This window comes from Lontra canadensis, unplaced genomic scaffold, assembly GCF_010015895.1.
Source record: "Lontra canadensis isolate GAN:19392208 unplaced genomic scaffold, GSC_riverotter_1.0 scaffold2, whole genome shotgun sequence".
Lineage (NCBI taxonomy): Eukaryota > Metazoa > Chordata > Mammalia > Carnivora > Mustelidae > Lontra > Lontra canadensis.
Genome location: NW_022630996.1, coordinates 25,882,591 through 25,903,840, shown reverse-complemented (window position 1 = coordinate 25,903,840; position 21,250 = coordinate 25,882,591). Strand labels below are relative to the sequence as shown.

General features: G+C 36.9%; 1 protein-coding gene across 2 annotated transcripts in view; it reads left to right on the top strand.

Annotated features, from left to right (window-relative positions):
* The window catches only part of MET (MET proto-oncogene, receptor tyrosine kinase), a 113,622-nt gene that overhangs the window by 17,143 nt on the left and 75,229 nt on the right, over positions 1-21,250 (top strand). For both annotated transcript variants that reach the window (XM_032870879.1, XM_032870871.1), the window contains exon 2: positions 12,233-13,449. In XM_032870879.1, coding sequence (XP_032726770.1) covers positions 12,247-13,449 — 1,203 coding nt within the window. In that variant the 5' untranslated portion in view covers positions 12,233-12,246. The remainder of the gene's footprint in view (positions 1-12,232; positions 13,450-21,250) is intronic.

Below are 21,250 nucleotides of genomic sequence, written 5' to 3'. Positions count from 1 at the left end.
TTCTTCTTTCCCAGAACTTGAATACTTTCAACAATTCTTAAAAGGACAAAGATGTTTACTAACAGATTATGAATGTATGAAGGATAATCTTAAGAATATAATGAAGTTCTCTTCTTTTTATCTTTTTTCTTACCAGATCAGAGTTGGACAATGGTCTCAGTCATATGTTACAACTAAAAAATGCACAGTTGGCCTTTTCTGATGCTATAATTCAATCATTTTCAACTTTTAAATGTTTATTGGAAGAAGAAGGGATGCAGTATTGGATAAGAATCTGAATAAAAGCACTATTTAGGTCTCTTTCAAAGAAATAACATTTGTATAATAATCAAGCATCAGTGTTTAAAGGAGCTCCTAAAACATAATTAATTATAACACATTAAAATTATTCTTGCACCATGTTTAACTTCTTTTCCCTTCTAGCCACCGATAAATAAATTTTTAAACTTATTTATTATAAATAAAATATACAATCTAAGGATATTTTTTGTTTTAGAAATTTCATGTCAATAACAGGCTGCCATACATGGTATAACTTTTATCCACAAGCACACAAGTCTTTCCCTTGATTTTTAATTTAAAAAAAAAAATTTTTTACTCCCTTTCATATAGTTACACCTTTACATGATATTTAAAAATCACCTATTAAGAACAGTTTGCTCTGGTGATCATTTTGAAAACAGCATGTTTTAGGGGCTCCTGAGTGGCTCAGTGGGTTAAAGCCTCTTCCTTAGGCTCAGGTCATGATCCCAGGGTCCTGGGATCAAGCCCCACATCTGGCTCTCTGCTCAGCAGGGAGCCTGCTTCCCTTCCTCTCTCTGCCTGCCTCTCTGCCTGCTTGTGATCTCTGTCTCTTAAATAAAAAATAAAAAATAAAAAAATCTTTAAAAAAAGAAAACAGCATGTTTTAGACACACAGCAATAATACAACAAAAACAAAAATAATCATATGCAGTTATGCAACATGTATGTGCTACAAAAACCTTAAAAATATTATTCTACAGCAGTAGATAAATATGTTTGGCCAAAACATTTTCATTCTGAGTTTTGTTAATAAAAAGGGTAATTATTCCTTTATTTTTCTTCATTTGCTTGTAACTAGGATTGTCACATAAAATATATTCATGGGACGTATTTATACTAAAAAATTAGGCATTATTTATCTGAGATTCAAATTTAACTGGGAATACTATATCTTTATTTGCCAAACTTAAGTGGGTGTATAGGTTTGCTCTTCTTTAAAGTGGTAAAGTAATGGTTCCCTTTTTGTTGTTCTTAGCATAGACGACCCTTACCATGGCTTTGCCTTAGGGGACAACTTAAGAAGGACTTCAAGAACTTGAGACAGGTTTAGAGGAAAACCAAAAATGGCCAAAGGATGGGAAAATAAGAAATAATAATATTTAAACTGAGAGAATTATAGTGATGAAAACAGTCACCAAGTATTTGGAGTGGGCTCACCCAGTAGACTGTGCCAGGTTCCTCATATTTGATGAAGGCATGAAAAAACTGGCTAAAACACAACCTAGGATAAGCATGTAGCTACATTTATTGAATGTCAGTATATGCTGCATGATTAAATTCCATGGTCTCATGATTTATCCCTAACCCTCATGGACAACCCCCAAGACATATACCATTATCCCCATGTTTTAGATAAAGCAACTGACACATTATAACACTTTAGTCATAAAATATGTAAATGGTTAAGCCCAGATTCACATCACATCAAAGTCCATCTGATAACAAAGCCCCATACTCTATCCACTGTACCTCATCTCTTCTCTAGAAAGTGTTATGAGTTATTAGGAAGAATGTTATCAAGCAAATTTGTCTGTAAATATTAGACATAGGACTGACTTATGAGTATTTAGATCATTTAAATGTGTTCATATGAAAGAGTAGCTGGATGCTGAAAAATCCTCAAGATTTCTTCTGTCCTCCCAACTTACTGTTAGAAATCATTGTCAAAGTAGAGGCATCTGGGTGGCTCCATTGGTTAAGTGTCCCAACTCTTGATTTCAGTTCGAGTCATGATCTCGAGGTTGTGGGATTATGGGGCACGGAGCCTACTCCAGGATTCTCTTTCTTCCTTTCCCTCTGCCCCTCCTTCCACCCTCTCCAAAAAAAGAAAGAAAGAAAGAAAGAAAGAAAGAAAGAAAGAAAGAAAGAGAGAGAAAAGGAAAAAAAAATCATTGTCAAAGTAGTATCTGGCTAAACTAGATGGGATTTTTTGATGTGGCAAATTTTTTTATCTTTCTAAAGTCAGTTTAGACTTTTTTAAATGATCGTAACACTCTTAAATCTTTAGGCATAAGAATCAAATGTTCAACAAAACATGTTTTAAAATTTGCTTTTTCTACAGCCCAGTAGATCCCGTCACTTTTCAATTTAGCTTACAGACTTAGATTTTTAGCATTTATCTTACTGTCTTCAAATCCACAGACTATATACTCTTTTGAAAGTAGGAACTCTCAGTATCTAGATAAGTGTATGGTATACAGTGGATCCTCACAAATATTTCATTAACTACTGTGTGATATAATATGATTCTTCATAAACAGTAAATGTTTATAAATACAGTATTGTAATTGCCATCAGGAATCTCCTATTAGAATCTTCTTTCCTGGGGCACCTGCGTGGCTCAGTCGGTTAAGCATCTGCCTTCGGCTCAGATCGTGATCCTGAAGTCCCAGGGTTGGACCCCAGCTCAGGCTCCCTGCTCTATGGGCAGTCTATGATTGGCTGCTGAGACAGCAAGGACTTTTTACAGAGACCTGTACAGCATCGCGCCAAGAGGGACGATGTCTGGCAAGAGATTAAATAGCTGTGTCTCACTTTGTGCAGGTCACCAACTTGTTAACTCGTCATACTATAAAAGGGCAGCTGGCCTGGGGCGCCTGGGTGGCTCAGTGGGTTAAGCCTCTGCCTTCAGCCCAGGTCATGATCTCAGGGTCCTGGGATCAAGCCCCACATCAGGCTCTCTGCTCGGCAGGGAGCCTGCTTCCCCCTCTCTCTCTCTGCCTGCCTCTCTGCCTACTTGTGATCTCTCTCTGTCAAATAAATAAATAAAATCTTTAAAAAAAAAAAATAAATAAATAAAATAAAAGGGCAGCTGGGAGGGGGACCAAACTGTGGGGATCCAAGGGTATGTGCAATGTACAACGTCATATATATACACGTGGCAGCGCAGCCGCTGCGGCTAAAGGTTAAAACCAGTTCTAAGAGGTCTCCCTCAGCTCCTCGCCCTACTTGTGTTCTTTCTCTCTCTCCCACTCTCTCTTTCAAATAAATAAATAAAATATTTAAAAAAAAATTAATCTTTCCTTAACCTCGTTTTTCTGCACCTACTTTTAAAGTTAATAGAACTAGTATAAGTGTAGAGAGGGCTGAGAATTTTTCTTAGGATTTCACTCTGGCAAGTCCTCCTGGAGATTTAACTATGACTGTTTTTTATGGCTGCAATTTCCTTAATATGGGGCCTCAGCCATTTTCCATCATCATAAATCCCTTTTATATACTTAAAAGCAGGCTTGAAATTTTTTCCGCTTTTTATATCTTGCCTCTTCACTTAGATACATTATTTCTGTCTTGAGATTATGTTATGTAACTATTGTAAAAAAATTTTTTTGAAATTATGTGGCAGGGAGAAACTAGTATACCACCTCAGAAATTTTAACTAATAGATGAAACTAATTTAACTAATAAATGAAATAGTTAAAGTAATTATTCAAGTAAGTAAGGGAACCACCTTTGTTCTTCATTCTAATTACTTGAATATTTTTACTTAAAATTGCTTTTATGCACTTGACTTTGTGTTTGAACTCACAGGTTTGTAGTATCTCCAAAAGGGGGGGTGGGGGAGAAGAGTGAAAGGAAGGAGAAAAGATTTTACTGGTTCCTATTAGCTTAAGACCAGGTGGGTACAGATGTTCAAACACTAACATGGAGAACTTGCCTTTCTCCATGTCTGTGTTCTCCTGCCCTTTGGGTCAGTTTTCTGTTCAGGCAGGCTTTCTCCACATAATGGCAAAGTTGGGCATCAGACATTCTAAATTAACATCATTTTTAGTACTTGTGATCTTTCAAAGAGAGAGGTGCTTTCTCAGTATTATATTAAATCTCAAAAAGACTCTGACTGGTCTTGCTTTGGTCATGTGCTTATCCCCACTAAGCTCTGCATCAAAAGAAAAGTTCATTGAAAGGCCAGCTTGGTTTGCAAGCTCACCTTGTGGTAAGGGAGGTAAGCCATGTGATGACAGCCCCATTAGAGAGGAGGGAGAGTTTTCAAAAGAGTTGCCAGTAGTAGAGACAGAGTTAAAGTAGTTAGATAGGTTAAAACAAATATTTACTAAAATACTATACCTTTCGAATAAAAATTATTTTCAGGAAATGAAATAATTTAAAACAGCTCAAATAAACAAGATACATTTTTTTAAAATATTTTATTTATTTATTTGACAGAGAGAGATACAGCGAGAGAGGGAACACAAGCAGAGGGACTGGGAGAGGGAGAAGCAGGCTCCCCGCCGAGCAGAGAGCCCCATGCGGGGCTCGATCCCAGGACCCTGGGATCATGACCTGAGCCGAAGGCAGACGCTCAATGACTGAGCCACCCAGGTGCCCCACAAGATACATTTTTTAAAAGCATTAGAAATACACTTATAAGAACTATATTGCATGGTTAGGACATTTTAGATAATTTTTAATCTTCCTTGAATCTCAGTTTTGTCATCTGAAAGGAAATAATGATCACCTTGTAAGTCAATTTTGCAGATTAGAGATGAGGATGTAACTGACAGTCCTTTGTAAACTCTATAGTGCTATCTAATTATAAAGTATTATGATTTCTAAGAAAATAAGTTCCTAAAAAAATAAAGTTACTCCTGTCAAAGTCTGGAGAGTCTCTTACAAATATATCCCATTACACCTGTGGTGTTTTTTCCTGAGGAATCAGTGCTTGAACCTAACACACAAGTGCTTTGTAATAGGTTTTTACTGATGAGAACAATAGTGACAACAGTAGTAGTGTGATAGTCACAGGTGGCTACTCAATAAATTCTTAGGGAATTAAATGTATTTCTGGGGAATGAAAAACCTATGTAAGGTAGTTTAGTGAAAAAACTAGAGGCAGATAAATGGCAGACAGAGTGGAGTAACTGGTCTTAAGTTTAGGCTGAGCTGATCTTCCTAGCTAACAGAACAATCCTCTTTAAAGGAAATAGTCCTAAATACCAATAGTTTAATGGCCAAGGTGCCATTCTGGTAATTACTCCCAGGAAATATTTTGCCAGTGAGATTATCTTAACTATCAACTGAAAAGAAATAAAAAATGTTTTATGGATGATTCAGTTTCACCAGCTATGTGTACAACATTTTAAGAGAATGAATTAGTCAATCTGTCTGAATCATCTTTATGTGTTCCTTTTAGTAAGGAGCACAAAGTTGGCTAAATGGCCAGCACTATTTCAGAAAGAAAGAAAAAACAGAAACAGTAAAAAAAAAAAAAAAAAAACACGTTGTATATTGAAAGCCTGATCTAGGCATATCACAGGAATAAATGTATCAAGACAAAAATATATGAAAAGTGAAAGTATTTCTGGAGTCACTACCAATATAAATATTAAAATTGCTCACACATCCCGATCTGGCAGATTATATAGATAGAAAAGAATAAGCAGTATGTGCCAACACACATTGAAGTAAAATGTTATTGTAGAAAAACAATCTCAGAGTTGAAAATTATTATAGTTAGAAAATAATTTTGAAGGTCATTAGTTCAGCCTAGGAGTGTGCTTGTAAATATTTAATCTTCATGCTTTCAGGGAGAAAAAAGTCCTGATTTGTAATACTTGCCAATTTCTGTGGTGTAAATACTCCAGCCATGGCCTATTTCAAGCTACCAAGAAAAACTCACTGAACTCACCCTGTAAAGATGCACACAATAAGACATCACGAGCCAGAAGGCACCACCAGCACATGACTCAATCAACACTATCATTTTACAAATAAGAAAGCAGCTGAGGCCAAAGAAGTTGGGAGACTGGCTGTGGGCATACAACTGCTCAGCTGCACTGCCTCAACTCAAACTCAGGTTCTCCCCCATGCTACATCTCAGGGTGTGAGTGCCTTATGAGGAAGGGATCATGATTGATTGATGCCTGCCTGACTCCCCTAGCCTCATGAAGCTCCCCTTCAGAGACTCCCATAGACCTTTCCACAGAGTTTAAACTGTGGTCTGTTTGTCTGTCTTCTCTACTAGTCTGAGATCGCATGGACAGTTGTGAAACATTTTATTCATTTTTGTATCATCAGCACAACACACACTATCTGGAACGTAGTGTATTTGAGTATATGAACAAACAATAGTAATAGAGAACATTTATTGACCTCCTCCATGTCAAGCGCTGCTCTTAGTGGTTTACATGCCTTAACCCATTGAGCTGTCAGAGTAACCATCACAAGTGAGGTAGGTATTATAATCACTCCCATTTCTCAGATGAGAAAAGGGAGGCTCAGAGAAGTAATTTGCCAAAGGGATTCACAGACAGCAAATGGATATAAACCTCACAGTCTGTCTCCTGAGCTTGTGTACTTTAACACTTAGCTGTCCCTTATTTAACCAACAGTGTCATTAGGCTATACCGCTCAGCAATAAATACTTCCAAAAGGTTTCCCTCCATTCCTTATGAAAGAGATATTTCCTGGAGGAGATCTAGTCTGACCAATACATATCTTTGTTAATGGGAAGGAGACTTAATTAATTGAAATGATCAAGGAAATGGGGTGTTTACGTTTTCTCATTATCTGAGTATTAAACAGAAACCTGTATTTCAATTTAAAATCCTGTTGTTGACAATGGGTTCTAGTCCTATTTTTTGGCTTTAATTTTTTTAAAAAATTAATCTTTCTTTGATTTTTCGGTTTGAAAAGTGGCATCACTGTTTGCTATCCAGAGAATGTGAAAAAGATGAGAGAGACTGAGTTAACAAACTCTGGGGATATTCTGTAATTTTTTTCCTAAAACGGAAAAAATATCCTCTTTCCCTTCTGGTTTTCTTATGACTTGCCATTGCCTCAAGTGAGATAACAAAAAAGCCCTTTAGTATATTTGTACATTTTCTTCGATTCTTAATTAATTGAGAATTAGTACTGTCAGTGATTTATATGCCAACTTTAAGATATGAACCTTATTTTTAAACCATAATATAATAGTACAGATTTTTAAAAAATAAGATCATTTTAAAGGCTCCTTCAAAAAGCCTAAAAGAAAAAAAAACTCATTCACCCTCTATACTGCATTAATGGGTATCAACTAAGATGCAAATTGATTGTAATGCTTTTTTTCCTTTGGCAGTAATGGTTCATTTCTTTTCTTCCTTTATTACTTTTCCTAAAGAAAATATAGTGATAAATTATGTAGTGGGCTAATGTTCCAAATTTTAGAAGACATGCTAATATCATATTGAGAAGTTCATTTAATTTTTCCCCATAATATATTCTAGAAGTTTTAGATGCATATATACAGTTTGCTTGGAATTTGTTTTTATCTTCTAATAGGACAACTTGTCTTAAACCCTTCTTTTCTTCTACTCCTTGTCATTCCCCCTACCATGGCCAAAATTCTCTTATTTTTTTTTTTTTTAAGATTTTATTTATTTGAAAGAGAGAGATGAAGGGAGTGAGCATGAGCAGGATGGGAGGCAAAGGGAGCAGCAGATTCTTCACCAAGCAAAGAGCCTGATGCAGGGCTCCCTGGGCTCTGGAATCATGATGTGAGCTGAAGTCAGACACTTAACCAACTGAGCCACCCCCCAGATACCCCCCCCAAATTTTCTAGTACATGTCAAAACAATGAGAATTAGATACATAAATAGCAAGTACAACACTCTGCATTTATATATGCATACACTATATAATGGTCAAAGCTTTCAAATAGGAGATTTCTTTTCGATTCTTAAAACAATCCTGTGAGGATTGGACCCTAGGACTTAGAGGCAAATGAATTACCCAGAGTCTTAGAGCTGGAGAGGAAAAGAGCAAGAACCAGAGCTCTGATTATCTGACTTCTACTCTAGTGTACTCTCCTCTTACCTCAGGAAGCTGCTTCAGTACTAGTGAAGCATTTAAGAGCCTGGACAGATTCTTGTCAGCCAGACGTGGGATTGAATTCAGTTCTGTGTGACTATTGGCAAGCTTGCTCATCTAGAAGAGGAGAATAATACTACTTTCTACTTCAAAGTGTGTTTATAAGGAGTAAATCAGAGGAATTAGCAGAATGCCTAGCGCATACATGGTAAGCATTCAGTACATGTTACATTATTTGTATTATTATATGGCTTATACCTCTTTCAATTCTTCACCTTAATGACACACTTTGCTTTTGCTTCACCCTCTGGTCCAATGAAAACTCTTTCTATGTGAAGAAAAAGTCACAACACATTGTGCTTTATCTTGAAGGAGCCCTCAGAACTATTATGTAATCCTTTTCATTTCTTGCTGACCTCTTATTGCATGCCTTGTTGTAGCTATTCTAAACCTCTTTCTCTGCTCTGAAGATCCTAGTACCTCTTCTGTAACTATTACTTTCAATGTGGTCATATACCCTAATTTATTTTTATAATATTGAGATAATATGCCCTGAAGCCCAGTGTCTCTGTACTTAATCTGACTTTTCCTCACCTGCTGTATCAGAAAATGATCTTTCTTATGTTCCAGGCTCTTAGTAATGCCTCTTTTAACTCTTTTGGGATACTGCTTCAACAATTTTTATCTCCCCCATTTGCTTGCCTTGGTTTCCCCCATTTCTCTGGGCTCAGCTACCCGCAGTTCTTCTGACCATGCCAGATGTTCTCTCCTGCCTCTGTATATTTTCTTACAAACTGCTGTGCCTATGGAATTTCCTTTCATCATCTTCCTCCTTCAAGACTCAGCTCTAGCATCATTTCCAATGTGGTTGGCTGCCCTTTTTATGCATTCTCATAACTGTCTCTCAGTCCTCCATCAGGTGACTCTGAGCTTCCTAGAGAAAGGCACCATACCTCTGTATTCCCAGAACCTACCACCATGCCTGGTCCTTAGTAGATACCCAACAAATGTTAGTGGGAGAAAGATCCACAAATAAGCACATTTCTTTCCTACAATTTAAGAATAAACTTTTGAGAGATGCCTGGGTGGCTCAGTCAGTTAAGTGTCTGCCTTCGGCTCAGGTTGTGATTCCAGAGTTCTGCCATCAAGTCCCACGTTGAGCAATTTACTCAGTGGAGAGCCTGCTTCTTCCTCTTTCTGCCACCACCCCCTGCTTGTGTGCTCGCTCACTAGCTCGCTCTCTCTCGGACAGATGAATAAAATATTTAAAAAGAATAAATCCGTCTTGACCCTGATTTGCTTGCCCTTCCTTTGACAAACATTCTACTTCCTCACCATACATTTCCTTGTAATTTAGCATCCAGTACAACTAATGAATCTACTGAGCTTAATCTCTTGAAAGTCGGGTCCTCCTCAAGCCCCTCACCTGGTTTCTGTGACACAGTACAACATCGGCTGTTTTGACACCTCACTGAACTTACCTCTCTTGATGCCTTCATTTGTTTCTCCAACATGAGTAATCCCAAGATTTCCTTCATTCAACTTTTTTCTTCCTTCGCTTTGTCCCTGCATGAACTTACTCTTGATTTTAACCATTATCTCTGTGTAGATAACATGCAAAGTTTATTCCTAATCCAATTCAAGTCCCAGTTACTCTACCAAGCACTCATACTTCCACCTACCACTGTTTCACCCCAGATGGATATTGTCTTACCTAAGACTGATCACTTCACCTTCCTAGTAAGGGCAGACTTCTCAGAATCCTTCTTGTCATTTGCCTCTATTGGTTGGCACAGATGCTCTGTCTTCTTGGAATCCTTATTCCTCACTTATTTCAGGCATCTACTTCCTGATGAACAATATAAAATCTACTAGTCATCCCTGGAGTAGAACGTTTTCACTCATTTCCCGATAACACATGAAACTCAACATATTTAAAACCAACTTAGCGTATTTGTCCATCTTTAGCCTAACTTCCTCCTATTGACTACCCTAGTTTTTAAATCATTCCCCCTTTTCTCAGATAACTGTTAGTCATCTTTGCATTCTCTTTTGTACTCCACCAACTGAGGTGTCAAATCTTATTTATTCAAATATTCTCTCATTAATCGCTTCCTTTCTATTCTTGGGGATACCATCTTGGTTCTGGCCCTTATAGATAATAAGATTATAGACTATAATAATACCCTATCACCTGGTCTTCCTGTTGCTATGTTCTAAACCCTGCTCTCAGCCACATTGCTTCCAAATCAGTCTTTCTGAAGTAAAACTTCAATTATGATTCTCCAGCTCAAAATCCTTGACTTTTCTATTACCTCTTAAATAATGTCTACAATTCCTGTCAGTTTGGTAGGGTAAAATTATCTTTGATTTTGGAGTCAAAAAAGATTTGGATTCAAGTTCTGGCTACTACACTTAACCTTTTCTATAACTTTGAGCTTATTGCCAGATTTTTATTCACTTAGATATTTGACAGAGAGAGACAGCAAGGGAGAAAACAAAAGCAGCAAAGTGGGAGAGGGAGAAGCAGGCTTCTTGCAGAGCAGGGAGCTCAATGCAGGGCTCAATCCCAGGATCCTGGGATCATGACCTGAGCTGGAGGCAGACGCTTAATAACTGAGCCACCCAGGCTCCCTTTTATTATCTTATTTATTCAACATATATTTATTTGACACCTACAGTGTTCTAGTCTCTATATCAGATACTTGGGAAAGAGTGATGAACCAAACATTGTCCTTCCTTTCCTGGGAAAGAGTGATGAACCAAACAAACATTGTCCTTCCTTTCCTGAACCTCACAACATAGTGGACTTGTTCCCATTATCATAGAAATTCTAAGTACAAGTCATGTCTCCCTCTCTTGATGCTTTTAGCTCTTGATTTGTGCTATGCAGGGTATTATAATGCTGTGTACTATAATTATTTGCATATGTGCGTTGCCTCTCCACCACAGCGTAGGTTCACTGAAAGTGCCACACCCCATTTCCATAATGCAAATACAGAGCCGTGCACATACTAGTTGTTAGTGAATTCTGCTGTGATTTTGTAGACCTAGGGTTAGTCTTTGGCATGGTTATAATGCCTAGTAAGTTTTTTAAAGCTCCTTTTGTCTTGTCAGAATTATGCACTAAAAAGGGAGGGAAAAAAGTAATAGCTATTTGGTTTCTATTCCTTGAGGCCTCTCCTTTTTAACCTACCACCCTGCCTACAACTTTTATAAGTAGAACTAACAGTGTTTGTAACTCATGTACCTTAAGTTTTTCAAAACTGAAAAACAAATGCATTCATGATAACTAGTTAGAAATATTGTCCATGTGCATACAATGGAATGTTAAAATAATGTGGTTTTTTTTTTTTTTTTTTACTAAATAGCTTTTGACTTGGTAATGAGCAATATGTTGTTTTTCCCTGAGAAATAATTCTAGGACTTTAGTCTTGAGCGTTATATTTTATATTATACATTTTTAGCTTATTGTTTTTATATTTCCAGTGATCTTACACTAAGTTAAGCATTTGTCTATCCAAAACAATAGGTCAACTATAGCCAAATTATAACCATACCTTTCCTCTGCACACAAAATCCTATAAACAGCATGTGATCATATTGCTTCTAGAATTTATGATTGTTTTCTTCCAAAAGGAAGCTAAATTTAGCCTAGTAATTCTACATGCTCCCAAGGAAACAATGCCTGCTGTGATTTCTAGAATAAATGAATCTGAACCACAGTTCCTTTACTTGACTAACTAAAAAAGTTTAAATATCAACCTAGTCATTACCACAGATATTAAACCACATTAAACAACAGCAAGGGGTTAAGAAAGAAATTTACTGTTTCTGACTTCATTGCTAAATGAGTCTAACTTAGTTTCTGTATTGTCTTTAATACAGAACATTGTTTGCATCTCATAATGGTTCTCTAAAATTACTTGTTCATGGCTTGAGTCTAAAATTAAACTATGTAGAGTCATGTCCATCTGCACAATGCATCTTTATGTGAAATCGTTAGAGTTTTTTGTTTTCACTTGATGTAAAAATTCCAGTTAGGAAGATTTGTTTCTAATAGTTTAACTGGTATGGTTCTTTCAGTTTCTTCTTTGTTTCTAATGACAACTAAACTGCTCTCGCCTTGAACATGTTTTGGCAGATAAGCTTCTCACCATGAGGGCCCCTGCTGTGCTTGCACCTGGCATCCTTGTACTTCTGTTTACCTTGGTGCAGAAGAGCTGTGGGGAGTGCAAAGAGGCACTAGTAAAGTCTGAGATGAATGTGAACATGAAGTACCAGCTTCCCAACTTTACTGCAGAAACACCCATCCAGAATGTTGTTTTACACAAGCATCATATTTACCTCGGTGCAGTTAACTATATTTACGTTTTAAATGACAAAGACCTTCAGAAGGTTGCTGAGTACAAGACTGGGCCCGTACTGGAACACCCAGATTGTTCCCCATGTCAGGACTGCAGACACAAAGCCAATTTATCAGGCGCTGTTTGGAAAGATAACATCAACATGGCTCTACTTATTGACATATACTATGATGACCAGCTCATTAGTTGTGGCAGTGTCCAGAGAGGGACCTGCCAGCGACATGTCCTTCCACGCAGCAATACTGCTGATATACAGTCGGAAGTCCATTGCATGTACTCCCCACAGGCAGATGAAGAGCCTGGGCAGTGCCCTGACTGTGTGGTGAGTGCCTTGGGAACCAAAGTCCTGATATCTGAAAAGACTCGGTTCATCAACTTCTTCGTGGGCAATACCATAAATTCCTCGTACCATCCAGATAATTCATTGCATTCAATATCAGTGAGAAGACTAAAGGAAACGCAAGATGGTTTCAAGTTTTTGACAGACCAATCTTATATTGATGTCCTACCTGAGTTCAGAGATTCCTACCCTATTAAATATGTCCATGCCTTTGAAAGCAATCATTTTATTTACTTTTTGACTGTCCAACGAGAAACTCTAGATGCTCAAACTTTTCACACAAGAATAATCAGGTTCTGTTCTGTAGACTCTGGATTGCATTCGTACATGGAAATGCCTCTGGAGTGTATTCTCACAGAAAAAAGAAGAAAGAGATCCACAAGGGAGGAAGTCTTTAATATTCTCCAAGCTGCATATGTCAGTAAGCCTGGGGCCCACCTCGCTAGGCAAATAGGTGCCAACCTGAATGATGACATTCTCTATGGAGTGTTTGCACGAAGCCAGCCAGATTCAGCTGAACCAATGAATCGCTCTGCTGTCTGTGCATTCCCTATCAAATATGTCAATGAATTCTTCAACAAGATCGTCAACAAAAACAACGTGAGATGTCTTCAACATTTTTATGGACCCAACCACGAACACTGCTTTAATAGGGTAAGTCACATTTATTTCCCATTTATAAACTATAAAGTATAAGTCAGAATAAGTAGCAGGCTAGAAAAGAGTATCAAGGGCTTTTTGGTGCTTGGTAAATGATCTTTATCCAAAATATTTGTACATTCTTTCCAAGAAAATTTAGATTTTGAATCTTGATTTAAATATAAAATCATAGCTTGAGAAAAGATTAATGTGGTCCTAAAAGAAGAAATATTGGGGCACCTGGGTGGCTCAGTGGGTTAAAGCCTCTGCCTTCAGCTCAGGTCATGATCCCAGGGTCCTGGGATCCAGCCCCACATTGGGCTCTCTGCTCAGCAGGGAGCCTGCTTCCTCCTCTCTCTCTGCCTGCCTTTCTGCCTACTGGTGACCTCTGTCTGTCAAATAAATAAAATCTTTAAAAAAAATAAAAGAGGAAATATTTTACAGTTTGGCTTTACATGTTTGTCAACACTTTATTTCTTATATAAGCTTTAATAGTTCTGGTCAGATTTACACAAAGCTTAACACAATAGCAGTTCCTGTAAAACACAATTATTGAGATCCCCATGCAGTCTTTACAGCATTTAAAATGAGAAGCTCAAGTTAATTTGTGGGTTTTGAAGGCTTTTTATGAAGCCCCATTCACTCACTGAAATACAAGTGAATGGTTTATATTCTGGGCATTATATAAAGAAAATTAAACTAAAAACAAACAAAAAATTTCTTCTAAAATGTTGGTAAATAAAATATTTTTAAATGAACTAATACACGCTCTGAATAACTTAGAAAACTAGAGAGGAAGTTTTTATTCCCAAATCCTTCCTTGTATTTTCTACATGATGGAGCTTCTACATGAATAGACATGTGTCTACTACCTTCTAGTTAGGTACTTTTAACCTGGTTGGTATTTTATATTTATAAATACAAGTATTTTGATCAATACTTGTTTATACCTTATGAAGGGTATTTTCACATGAAATGTTAGGGACATTCTTTGTTGCTTTGATTTAGATACAGTAAAAGCTACCAGCTATACCCAGAGGATTGAATTATCCTACTAGCCATCAGATCACTTGGCGCTAGAGGAAGAGCACCAAATCAGGTGTTCTCTGCAGCCTTGGGCTCCCTTGGTTTGGACCCATATTCAAACATGTGAACCTGGCTGCACCACCTAACATAACAACCACTAGTGATCCTAACTACATAAATAATACAGCTTTTCTAAGATGGTTTGACTTTGGAAATCCACATCTCACTACTTTAGCAGTCTTTAGTCTCTGTAATAACAGTTATAATTGTAAGCAAAAGGACATTAAACATATCTTTGATGAAAAAGAAGTATATAATATGCTAAAGGGTACCAACAACATATGAATTCAGAAACATTTGGTTCACTCCTGCTAAAATATCTGTGATACTACCCCAAATGGAAACTCCAAATAACATTTGCTTAAGATTTTATTTGTTTGTTTGCTTATTTATTTTAATTTGAGAAAGAGCGCTCATGTGAGCAGGGGGAGGGGCACAGGGAGAGAGAGAGAATCTCAAGCAGACTTCTCTCTGAGTGCAGAGCCAGTCACAAGTCTCAGTCTCAGCATTCTGAGATAATGACCTGGGCTTAAATCAAGAGTTGGATGCTTATCCAACTGAGCCACCCAGGCATCTCCCAAATTACTTTTTATAAAGCTAAAAAAATACTTCTGAGAAAATGAATTCATGCTTTAGTGAACTAAAGACATAACTTCCCTCCTTTCCCCTCTGAAGTCTAGGAATAAAAAATAATATACATGCAGAAATCCCAATTAAGACTTACTTCTTCCTGCATTCATGTCATATATGTTGCAAACTCTGTAAGAAGCAACAGGATTTCTCATGTGCCTGCCCCTTTTCTTCACTAGAAAATACCAAAGAATGAGAAGAAATAAAAAGACTTTCAGAAACCTGGAATTATGGAAAAAATGAATCTTAATAGCATTCCAGAGAAAACACTTTTTTGTATCCAATAAATTGCATCAGAAACACGAGTTTAAAAAAGATTCTATTAGGAGTTCCTCCAGGGCCTCTAAGGAAGCTCATGACTTTGCTATTTAAATCTTGTTCTGTTAAAAATTAAAAAGAGACTTGGGGCACCTGGGTGGCTCAGTGGGTTAAAGCCTCTGCCTTCGGCTCAGGTCATGATCCCAGGGTCCTGGGATGGAGCTCCGTGTCGGGTTCTCTGCTCAGCGGGGAGCCTACTTCCTCCTCTCTTTCTGCCTGTCTCTCTGCCTACTTGTGATCTCTCTCTCTCTCTCTCTCTCTGTCAAATAAATAAATAAAATCTTCAAAAAAAAATTTTTAAAAAGAGACTTTACCATATGAGGGTATATTGGTATCCTATTTAATTATTTTGTACATTTCAACCCTCTGATGTAAAAGTATTTATCAATTCTAGAAATTGTCAAAATACATTTGAGCTTTTCTACCCCTTTCACTCTTTTAGTGTTCCAAGAGAAACAAAAAGGCAGGATTATCTGATGAAATTCAGGTCAGTTTTATCACCCAGGAAAAATGCCCAAAATGCACCAACTGCACCTGAAACCATTATCATTTCTATCGCAAAAATTCCTGTGGAAAACAAGATGGAGCTTGCCAACATAGCCTTCTTATAAGGGAAGCCAAGTTTTGCACTGGCCAAATTCCATAAAAACAAATACCTTCAAACCTCTTCTACTTATTTGCCTGTTTATCTTCTCTGGTTACTAATGATCGAAATTCTTCTGAGAATGAGACTACCCACATTCTCAGTTTTCATATACGAGTTCACAAGAAGACCTAGATTGTTCCAATAATCAGCATACAATCATTTCCTAGCTTCATCTTGAAATGAAAGCACCAAGAGAGCCATTACTCACACAAAACAGAATGATTTACAAAATCAAACCTTTTTGGAAAGACTATACAATAAGACAACTCCATTTTGTCTTGGCAGCTTTATTTGGGAAGATATCCGGTGACACTTTTGACAATTTCTTGGAACAGAGCTTTTGTTTTGGCATAAAGTTTGGTGAATAAACACATATATTGTAGTTTTGTTATTAACATCTCTAATCCAGCAGATCTTTATGGAGAGGCTATTGTGTGCTCTGTAGAGAAGGAAAGCTGCAGCAGTAATTTTCCGCTGAGGCTTCTGCCTGGTCCTTAGTGTGTAAGCAAAGCCATGGCAGGGGTTTTCTGGCCCTGTCCGAGCTTCTACCATGTACGGAGGGTTTCTGTCACAGGATCAGATAGAGAGAGTGCCAAAAAAAAAGGGGGGGGGTCTTTTTAAATTCTAGGGGTCAAGCCAGTATTTAGGCCCGATTTACTTACTTCACATCACATATTTGGTTGGGTTTCCCACTCTCACATTTTATGAAACCCATCTATGTAGACTCTTCATATACAGTTTCTCATATTGATGACATCTCTAAAACCCTCTTTTGAGCCATTTGATAGTTTCCAGACCATATCATCTTCATATTTAAGTTATGTGTGCTTCAGAACTCTTTGATTTTGCATATGATGTTGTTTCTGGAAACTTATCCTAAGCCTCAGGTACCCATTCATGTTGATTGTATCAGTTCAATAAAAATAAATTCATGGTCTTCACAATATAACCATTTTCTATGTTGCTTTTGAAAATAATTCTTAAGGGACATGTTTACAGTGATTTCTAACACTTAGAATTATAAGATTACATACTCACAAATAATCACTAAATCTTTAGTCTTAAATATCTTTACCACCTTTTTTTAGTCATTCATCATTTGACTTCTGTAAACATCCTAAACTGGTATTTGGTTGAAGTTGTTTTAGTCTAATGTGTATTCCCTAAACAGTACATTCAAAACAGCTATTCAAAATAAAATAGTTGAGAAACTATCCCATAATAAGGAGACTTTTTTAAATCCCCAAACTTGGGGGAAAAAAAAATCCCTCACTTTCTCTTTGGGGATAGACAGTTTTAAATTCATTTCATTTTAGGGACGCCTAGGTGGCTCAGTTGGTTAAGCAGCTGCCTTCGGCTCGGGTCATGAGCCCAGCGTCCTGGGATCGAGTCCCACATCGGGCCACTTGCTCAGCAGGGAGCCTGCTTCTCCCTCTACCTCTGTCTGCCACTCTGTCTGCCTGTGCTCACTCTCTCTGACAAATAAATAAATAAAATATTAAAAATAAATAAATAAAATAAAATTCATTTCATTTTAAGCACATTGATGGGACTCTCCCAACAGTTTCATACATATAAGGGATTTACTAACATGACAGTTATTCTAGGGAAAAAACAGAATCAGTACACCTTTGCCCAGTTTCCCACAAATGAGATCAGTATTGACTAAAAAAAAAAAAATTGTAATCCCTAGGTCAGTAAAGGTCCTATTCCCTAAATTATACTTAATAAGAGAAGTGGATTAATACATTTTGGAAAGATTTTCAATCAGAGTTGAAATTTGGAAAAGGTTTATTGAAATATCTCTCATCTAACCAGAAAATATAATTAATCACATTACACTTTTTCTTGCATTTCCAATATCAAAGTTTTGCTCTATATGTAAGCATTGGAAAGAATTTTAAAAAATAAGAAAAAAAGTAGACTTGTAGTAAAAAATATTTTCACCAACATCTTAATGACCAATGATTGATCAGTTGAAGGGGAGAAACATGCAGTTTGGCGCCAGGTGCACCTAGATGCAAGTTCCAGCTTATTGCATACCATCTGTGTGACTTCTGCTGCGTGACTTGACTGCTTAGAGTCTCAATCCTCATTCATAACATGCACAGAACAAAACCTACTTCTTAGGGTTTTGTAAAACTTGGGGGTAATATATATAAAGTACCTAGCACAATAAGGTGACCATAAATTTAGCTCTTTGGGAGACTACACAGCCTAAAGGAGCAAGACTGAAGTCAAAGAGATCTGGATTCAGATGTATACTCCACCATTTTATACCCTTCTGGTCACAAGAGCATTGTTTAAACTATCTGAACACATTTTCCCTCCATGCAGGACCATTGGGAGAACAAGTGCAATAATGTTTACAAAAGACCCTAACTTAGTCCTTGGCACATAATAAATAGCAAACTATTATTGTAAGGAATATTTATGTAAAGAAAGACAAATTTAGATTATTGAATTTTCTGGAAGGGGCACACTCTTGTTCTACGGCTCATGAAGGTCTTACCTTCCTACCTATTAGGAGTGACCCACCTCCACTATACTTAATTTGTGTAAATCCTTCTTAAAACTTAATAGTTTAAAAAAAAAAAAAAGAGGGGGAGAGAGAGAGAAAGAGGTGGGCAGTGGTGGTGGTTTGGGCTGGAGAGAAAGAGAACTGAAACAGAATTGTACCCTAGTCAAGCTGGAAGGTGTAAGGTATGCTCCTTTCCCCATTCTTCAATTCTAACTACCCATAGCACTGTAAGATACTGTGCTTCCATAACTTAAATTATACTGTGCATTCAAGAATTTGCAGATAATGCAGTTTCAGAAAAAGTCAGCCTCACAGGTTGTTTGTATCAAGCTTCTTTGTTTTTGAATATCATTTATACTCAAATTCAAAGAGTAGCCAACCACTTCCCAAAATAAAGGAAACTTAAAGTAGTAATTTTCCATCTCCGTTTCAAGGAGTGCCAAAGTTAAAGGGTCACTGCTCAGAGCCATCAGAGGAAGAAAGCAAAGTGACTAGAACAATTTTGAATGAAAACAAAATCAAAACAAGATGCAAACAAGGAATAATAGGAATAGGCAGAAAAATAAACATACCATGATGTTTCTTTATTTCTATTATAAAGATGATAGATGAGTAAAATTGGGTTACATTTAAGTTGTAATGGAAGAAAATAATTGCAGCCTTCCATCAGGAAACCACAAGGACCATTATTGATCTGTCATCCTCAGGGCATGTCTCATAATATTTAATAATATAAACAAAGATTTATAACTCTTTATAGGCCATATATCTGTAATCTCCCACACACCGCACCATTTGAACAGGGAATGTGGAGTCAGTGTTACAAATAACATCCATGTAATTATACTGGTTTGGCATGTCTTATTTAAACAATCTAACACTCTCAAGAGAGTATTTTTGTATTAGGGATGAAAAATGTGAAGTCAGACTTCAGGGTTTTTTTTACTTCCTCTACTGGGAAACAAGAGAATGTTATCCTATAGGAAAAATGTTATTGAGGATTCTTCATTCTAAACACTAGATACCTTGGCCTTATGCCAAATGCAATAGCTACCAAAGCAAAATTTTGAAAGAAAGAAAATCCTCGAGGTAGAAGGATTCAGTATACTTAAAAAAAAAAAAAAACCCAAATAGAAATTTGTTAATTTGACACTTGATTCCTCTCCTCCTGTAAACTCTTCTTCATTCTCACCCAGGCTCAGGAAGTCACTGATCCCTAACTTACTTACTAGAATTACATGCTACTGTCCCATGAAAAGTAGCATACTGCATTATTTTATTAAAAAGAATTTTGAATGATTTTCTTTCCAGAATTTTGTAATGCTCTCTGAGATTGTTGGGCACTCCCAGAGGGTATTGAAAAGTTGTTACAGAGTGAGCCCCTAATGTATGTCTTCTACTCTTTCTCTTCCTCCTGCTAATCCTTCTTTAAATGATTTGGTACCTTATTCACAGGTTCACCCCAGGAAAGAATAAATAGTAAAGGCCTGACATTTTTATAAGCTAACAGCAAAGAAATAGTGTTATTGCTTAAACTCTCATTAAAAATATAAGTAGGCTTTACCTGTGGATTACATTTTTTCATGTGATGAATGCATTCTAAATTATTCATTCTTCTTACTGTCTTTTGAAGCAGGTGGTATAATGTTATTTTACATAAGTAGTTGGTTTCTACATGGAGATTCACTTGGTAAAATTAATGTAGCAAACAATAAAGAGTTCATGCAAAAAAAATGTTTAAGTTGGCTTTTGAAAAGCTGGTGTTAACAGTACTTGGAAGACAGCTCTAATACATGATATTTTCAATGTCATAGTACTACATGGTTAGAAACAAATAAAAGCACGTGCGATCCTGCATTTTGATAAGACTGTTAACCTTCTTAAGTAATAATGGATTTTTTTACTCAATATATCAAATTTTGGATGTTACACTCTTACTTAAGACTTCTGGCTTATTAGTGGTCATCCCACCCCGCATTCTTATCTCCTGTAATAAGAAAAAGGAGGATCTGTTAAAATTTGGATAGAATACCCACGAGGAATTTTTGCTGTTGCTTATTCATGGATTGGCACAGATACTGAGTCAATGGGCACATGGAGTCCAGAATGACTCAAGGCCCAGATATGTGCTATATGTCCCATCTCCAGCCGCCAAGGGAGGGCTGTGAAAGGGCTCATTTATCAGGGGAATGAAACCAAGGGCTCAGCTACTCTTGAAGTTACTAAAACTGCCTTGGTGTTTTGTTGTTGTTTTGTTTTGTCTTGTTTTGTTTTTAATAATGGTGAATGTGGTTAGTGATTCTAAGATCCTGAATTCATTCCAGTCTGCTAATTATGTATGTTTTCTAACTAAAAAGTTCCGGGCTAGTTCATTTGCATATGAATTACTCTCTGAGCGGGGTTGACTTCCTATCTTAAAAGCCTTGGGGAAGAGGTTTACTGCACTTCACCCAGTCCTAGGCTAACGTAGAACAGATGAAGTGCGTCTACCCTCTGTATTTCAAAAATATTCTCTAGTTTTTCAACAAGAGGACAGAAAAATGTCTTATAAATGCAGACTGATATAAAATAAAGGTTCTTTTCACATTCTTGATGCTCACAAAAAGGGGAAATGC